Source organism: Penaeus vannamei, chromosome 10 (assembly GCF_042767895.1).
Source record: "Penaeus vannamei isolate JL-2024 chromosome 10, ASM4276789v1, whole genome shotgun sequence".
NCBI lineage: Eukaryota > Metazoa > Arthropoda > Malacostraca > Decapoda > Penaeidae > Penaeus > Penaeus vannamei.
Genome location: NC_091558.1, coordinates 718,644 through 726,143, shown reverse-complemented (window position 1 = coordinate 726,143; position 7,500 = coordinate 718,644). Strand labels below are relative to the sequence as shown.

Genomic DNA, 7,500 nt, shown 5'->3' with positions numbered 1-7,500 from the left:
CCACCGTCTCACAGACCATCGAGTCTCTGCCGGACCAATGCACTGAGCTCAAGTGCAAGTGGTCCGCCGACGGGAACCCGACGGTGCAGCTGGTGCCTATCGACGGCTGCAGCTGCACCACCGTCAGGGCTCTCCCGACCCAGCAAGAGGCGGAGGACCTCCAGCTGCCCCTCCACGCCCACACACGCCAGACCAAGAGCCAGTGTCTGTACAACGGCCAGCTCAAGTGGGGCGGCGCCGTCCTCGACCGCATCGACGAGAACTGCGTCAAGCTCGTCTGCAAGGGCGTCAGCGGCGCGCAGAACTACATCGAGACGCAGGTCACGGCGGGCTGCAGCTGCACGCAGACAAGTGAGTTCGGTCTCTTGCTTCTCAGGCCAAGGTCTGCCCGTTTTCGCTCTCATCACTTGAGGTTATAAAAGGAAAGGCCGTTCTCACATGCAGCAAATGCGCCATTTCTTAGCATTTCCAAAACTCACTCGATGCATACAACTTAAATGGAATCTTTCCTTCCCACAGCAACCACGACTACAACCACGCCTACAACCACCACACCCACAACAACCACGCCCACAACCACACCTACAACCACCACACCTACAACAACCACACCTACAACCACCACACCCACAACAACCACACCCACAACAACCACACCTACAACAACCACACCCACAACAACCACACCCACAACCACCACACCCACAACCACCACACCCACAACCACCACACCCACAACCACCACGCCTACAACCACCACACCCACAACAACCACGCCTACAACCACCACACCCACAACAACCACACCCACAACAACCACGCCTGGAACCACCACACCTACAACCACCACACCCACAACAACCACGCCTACAACAACCACACCCACAACAACCACGCCTACAACCACCACACCTACAACAACCACGCCCACAACAACCACGCCCACAACCACCACACCCACAACCACCACGCCTACAACCACCACACCTACAACCACCACACCCACAACAACCACGCCCACAACCACCACACCCACAACAACCACACCTACAACCACCACACCCACAACAACCACACCTACAACCACCACACCCACAACCACCACACCCACAACTACCACACCCACAACTACCACACCTACAACAACCACACCCACAACAACCACGCCTACAACCACCACACCCACAACAACCACGCCCACAACAACCACACCCGCAACAACCACGCCTGCAACCACCACACCCACAACAACCACACCCACAACAACAACGCCTACAACAACCACGCCCACAACCACCACACCTACAACAACCACTCCTACAACCACCACGCCCACAACAACCACACCCACAACCACCACACCCACAACAACCACGCCCACAACCACCACACCTACGACAACCACACCCACAACAACAACGCCCACAACAACCACACCTGCAACCACCACACCCACAACAACCACGCCTGGAACCACCACACCTACAACCACCACACCCACAACAACCACAAAAGGCCCCAATAGATGCGACTACAACGGCAACACTTACTGGGGAGGTCAGGTACGTGAGTCCGGTACTCGGTTGAGGGCAGTTTTGTAGGACTGAATCATAACCGTAAAACTGCGCAAAATAGATTCTGTGACATCCTGTAAGTGGGATTAACTGAGGTCGAGGATCCAGACCACTTAATGATCCTCCTCGTGTTCACTTCTGCCACCGTCTCGCAGACCATCGAGTCTCTGCCGGACCAATGCACTGAGCTCAAGTGCAAGTGGTCCGCCGACGGGAACCCGACGGTGCAGCTGGTGCCCATCGACGGCTGCAGCTGCACCACCGTCAGGGCTCTCCCGACCCAGCAAGAGGCCGAAGACCTCCAGCTGCCCCTCCACGCCCACACACGCCAGACCAAGAGCCAGTGTCTGTACAACGGCCAGCTCAAGTGGGGCGGCGCCGTCCTCGACCGCATCGACGAGAACTGCGTCAAGCTCGTCTGCAAGGGCGTCAGCGGCGCGCAGAACTACATCGAGACGCAGGTCACGGCGGGCTGCAGCTGCACGCAGACAAGTGAGTTCGGTCTCTTGCTTCTCAGACCAAGGTCTGCCCGTTTCCGCTTTCATCGTTTGAGGCCATTCTCAAGCGCAGTAAATGCGCCATTTCTTAGCATTTCCAAAACTTCTCACTCGATGCATACAACTTAAATGGAATCTTTCCTTCCCACAGCAACCACGACTACAACCGAAACTACATCGACCACCACACCCACAACCACCACACCCACAGCAACCACACCAACTACAACCACGCCCACAACCACCCCAGAAGACTCCACAATCAAGGGATGCAAGGAGGAGACCACCACAGAGGCACCCACAACCACAGAGGCGCCCACAACCACAGTGTCTGTCACGGACACCACCCAAGCCTGTGCTGGCACTGACACTGTCACTCCTTAGGCTCTTGGTCCGTTTTGAACCCAAGCTCTAATAAACAAATAGCATTTAAATTATCTGTGTTTTGTTTTCATACCACTAAAAATAACCTGTAAGAAGCTGTGTGAACTAAGATATGTACATTATGGTAGTTAACAAATCATTGGGGGTCAAACAGTGATCCAACGACAGAAATGGCCTCGGGGGGTGCGAGTGGGTGCCGAGAGGAAGGGGCGCGAGGAATCGAAGCTTTGGTCAGGTATTTGCTGACTCATCTCATCCTTTTCGTAAACTTTCTCGACGTCTGGGACAAGGAAGAAGTAAGAGGAAGACTTTCAATTCATTATTCTTTTGCTGAAGATTTCTAAAAAAAAACATGCAGTTAAGAAAAAAAGGTTCTTTCGTTAGCATTCCTTCCGTGCGAATTTCTAACACACACATACCAAAGAAGGTGCTAGCTTCGGCATTCCATTTATCACAAATTTATTTCACGAGCATATATTGTATATATATATATATATATATATATATATATATATATATATATATATATATATATATATGTGTGTGTGTGTGTGTGTGTGTGTGTGTGTGTGTGTGTGTGTATATATATATACATGTGTGTGTGTGTGTGTGTGTGTGTGTGTGTGTGTGTGTTTGTGTATGTGTGTGTGTGTGTGTCTGTGTGTGTATGCATGTGTGTGTGTGTGTGTGTGTATGTATGTGTGTGTGTGTGTGGTTACGTGAATGAGGAACCCAAAGGAGGCCAACCGTGAGGCGGGAGACTTCAGGCTCAGGGGGCCAAAGGAAATGAGGGGCCCCGTTCGCTCCTCGAAAAGGGGGTGAGGGGACGTAACTGAAGGCTCAGAACCCACACGACCTCACAAGCCAACTATCCCCGGAGATGCATGTCTACCAGGAACGTGACTAATATAAATATTAAAATGAATAAAGATGATAATGTGCAGATGGCACCAAAGTAAAACTAAATTAAGTGCTATAAAGGATTAAGAATGACTAAGAATACGCCAGATTTCAAATTCAAAATACTTTATTTTATTTGTTACAATGGTTATTCTTATTACATACATATTGACATTATAATAAATATAGATATAAAAAGGGCCTTAAACAGTAACATATGCAAGAAGGTCTTAAGGATTACTAATAGAATAAGCCGCAAAATACATGTAAAATAGGTCAGCTTACGACAAAAATCAAAAGAAGGTGCAAGAAATCAAGCTGGCAGAGGGAAGTGGTCCGCCTGTGCTCGAATTGCCCTGTGGATTACGGAAGGATACTAGGTAGGATGGGGACAGGAGAGGATAGCGTTAAAGGTAGAAGGTAAGACGAACGGAGAAAAAGAATGGGGAAAGGAGGAATCAGCGTAGGAGTAGAGGGAAGCGAAAAAAAAGGGAAGGAACAAGAAGAGGGTGCGAATAAGAGGAGTATGAGGGGAAATGCGGTAGGATACAGGATAGAATAGGGATAAGATGGAGGCAGGATAAGTTGGAGATAAATATAAGCAGCAGAAAAAGCAGGGGAAAGGAGTAGAAGAAGGAGAAACTAGCATGGAAGTAGAAGGGAGTGAAAAAACGAGGGAACAAGAAGAGGGTGCAAATACGAGGAGAGGGATAGAAGGATAGAAGAAAAGGGTGGTGGGGAAGGAGGATAGGTGATGGACAAGGTCCGTGTGTGTGGGGGGGGGGGAGAGAGGTTGAAAACTTCACAAGTGTGTGTGTATTTATGTATAAATAGACAGATAGATTGATATGCACACATTTTCCCCCTGAAAAAATATATTGCTTTTGTTTCTCATTTAGGATAATCACTAGAAGATTTGAACATCTGTCAGCACAGCCTTTCCTTCACAGCAAAATGAACAAGCGATGAAACTCAAGAATCCCTGTGGATTCATTAACCAAGGAGAGGAAGAAAGATGATGGAAAAGAAGAAGAAAAAGAAGAGGAAAAAATCTACTACTTTGCGTGCCTTGAAAGATCATTAGTGAGGCAGCCTTTCCTCGACCAATTAAACTTGAACTCGGGGTTTTCTTCAAGGGACACACACATACGTACATACAGTAGTTCCGAACACATGGCTTGATTGACGAGGGGTATCAGGTGAGATACTGTAATTTAATTTACTCGTGTGTACTTAACTTGTACGACACACACGTTGTAGCGTCTATTGTAAAGTACGCTATAAACAACGGAATTGTGTACTCACGCATATGGCTGCAAATTATTTACGTGTTCGAAAAGTTATGTGTTTCCTTAACACTGAGTGCTTTCCTCAGTGTATTACATCCATTCAATAAACACTATGAATAAGTAACTGTAAATATAAACACATTCATTGGTTATCTTTATTGTTATTATTGTCATCATTATTATCATTATCATATTATTATTGTCATCATTATCATTATTATCATATTATTATTGTCATCATTACTATTATCATTATTGATATCATTATTATTATTATTGTTATTATTATAATTCTAACGATTCATTATAATATCCCTCTACCATAATATCGTTCTAATATTCTTTTTATCTATTAATTTATTTTTGGTTTAGTTTCATTCACGTTTCTGCTAACGGATGTCCATTGTTTTACGTGTCTGATAATTGTTGTTCATTCATAGAACGACAGGTTGTAAAAAGCGAAAGTGAATGGTCTGTTTCCATCAAAGGCTTTTTGCCTCGCAGTTGAGATCCAATTTTTGCAATAGTATTTCGCAGAAGCGATCGCTCGGCGCTTGGCAAAGGAGTTTCAAACTGCTTGGATGTTTTTTCTTTGCTTTTCTTCTTTTTATTATCAATATTGTTATCTTCATCACCATCAAAATTTTATGATTTAATAAATATTATGATGATACAAATAAGTAAATGCCTTGTTTCCAGGAAAGTTTTATTCACATATATATATAGTTTGGTAGGATGTTTAACGTTAGTTTCGGGAAAAATATTTTACAAACGTGATGGTCCGGAGGGTGACAAAGGAGAGAATTTGTTGCGCTGTCGTTGCTTGCATGCAAATTGCTTGGACGAACATTAAGTCTCATTTTTAATGTTGTTATTGCTATAACCACGTCATCATCAACAGTGTCACTACTATTAATATCCTTATCCTGATTTCTCATAGAATTTCTTTGCCATTGCCATTCCTAGTACTATGAGGAGTGCTATCAAAATCAATGATATTTTCATTATATTATGCCTATTATCCTCATTGTCGTTATGCCTATTTTCCTAATTATGTATATACTACACACATACATACATACACACACACACACACACACACACACACACACACACACGCACGCACAAACACACACGCACAAACACACACGCACAAACACACACACACACACACACACATATATATATGTGTGTGTGTGTATGTGTGTGTGTGCGTGTGTGTGTGTGTGTATGTGTATGTGTGTGTTTGTGCGTGTGTGTGTGTGTGTACACACCCAAACACTCACTCACACACAAACACACACACACACACACACGTAAGTCAGAGAGTCAGAAAGAGAGAGAGAGGAAACGCATCCCCCCAACGCGCCCTAATCTCTCCCAGCATCTCGGCCTTTCCTCTCCATAAATAGTCGAGGCACAGAACATCACCGATATCGGGGATTCTGAGGAGTCGCTCGTTGAGAACTACATCGATTTCTGAACGGCGTCTTGGAGGGACATCCGAAGAAAGGGGGAAGGGGCGGAAGGGGAGAGGAGAGGAGAGGAGAGAGGTTTGATGAAGGAGGAGGAATGGGAAGAGGACGAGGGGGAGGAGGAGGAAGAAGAAGAAGAAGAGGATTAAGAAGGGAGGTAAAGTGGTTGAGGAAGAAGATGAGGAGGATAAGGAAGGGGAGGAGGAAGAAGTTGAATGAAACAGGAGGAAGAAGGAAAGGGGGAGGAGGAGGCAGATAAGGAGGAACTGGAAAATAGTCAAAGAAGAAGAAAAGAATGAAAAAGAAGAAGAGGGAAGGGAAGAAAAGGAGGAGATTGAGGAATTGGAGACGGGAGGGAATGGGGAGTAGCAATCTCAGTGTCAATAGTGGTAGGAGTAGTAGAAACAAGAAAAAAATGGTAGAAGTAGCAATTAAGCAGTGATAATAGTAACAGTAGTACGAGCAGTATTACAGGTTAAATATTAGTAGCAATGATATATTAGTACTTGTAATAGTGTAACAGTAGCAGAGTGGAATCACATGCGATTATGCTTCCATTAGAATTATACTTAAATACTCTTTTTATGTGCCTGTATTACCATTCTTATTTTGGCTTCCAGAATAGAAAGCGTTTTGTATTTGTAAAGTCAGCCTTTTTTAAACTCCCGATCGAGCAAAATGGAGACCAGAAACCGTCCGAGAATTAATTACCATAAAATGAAATTTTGACATGTAAATTTGTGTGACAAGAAGCAATTATATCTCATTTTTCATAATTTTAGAAGGATTTGTATTTGTATTTTCAATCATCAAGTGATAAGTATTTTGTATTTGTCTTTGACTTAAAAACAGTTCTTGATCCAATCCTAGAGAGTAGTAGTAATAATATAATAGTAGTAAATTAGTAGAAGTAAAGATAGGAAGAATGTCAAGCAGGAAAAGGAAGAAAAAGGAAAAAAAAAGAATGATAAGCAGGAAAAAAGTGTTCAGGAGTCAGCAAAATAAACGTGAGAGTAGGAGAGAGGAAAAAAAGCGATAGAGCTGGTGGTAGACTAGGAGGGAGGGAGGAGGGAGCGAGAGAAAGGAGGGAAAAACTGGAAAGGGAGAGAAGGAGGAGGCGGAGAGTTGAAGAATTTATTTGAAAAATGACAAATGGTGATATAAGGCCAAGGGGAGGGGAAGATGAGGTATCGGAAAAGGGAATGAGAGAAATTAGAAAGGAAAAAAAAAAGGAATTATGAAATCGAGGAAGATGAAGCATGTAAACTCAGAGGATGGAAGACGGCCGTGTAAGTACGATTAACACACACACACACACACAACACATATATCAGGACAGATATAGATAGATACATAGATAGATAGATAGACAGACAGATAG

The 7,500-nt window shown here is 44.5% G+C and overlaps 1 protein-coding gene across 1 annotated transcript in view; it reads left to right on the top strand.

The window, feature by feature from the left end:
- LOC113803069 (mucin-2) overlaps positions 1-2,505 on the top strand; it is a 3,481-nt gene extending 976 nt beyond the window's left edge. Inside the window, exons 3-6 of the mRNA XM_070126808.1 lie at positions 15-351; positions 520-1,562; positions 1,730-2,066; positions 2,223-2,505. Of these exons, the coding sequence (XP_069982909.1) occupies positions 15-351; positions 520-1,562; positions 1,730-2,066; positions 2,223-2,455 (1,950 nt within the window). The 3' untranslated portion in view covers positions 2,456-2,505. The remainder of the gene's footprint in view (positions 1-14; positions 352-519; positions 1,563-1,729; positions 2,067-2,222) is intronic.
- The last annotated feature ends 4,995 nt before the right edge of the window (positions 2,506-7,500 follow it).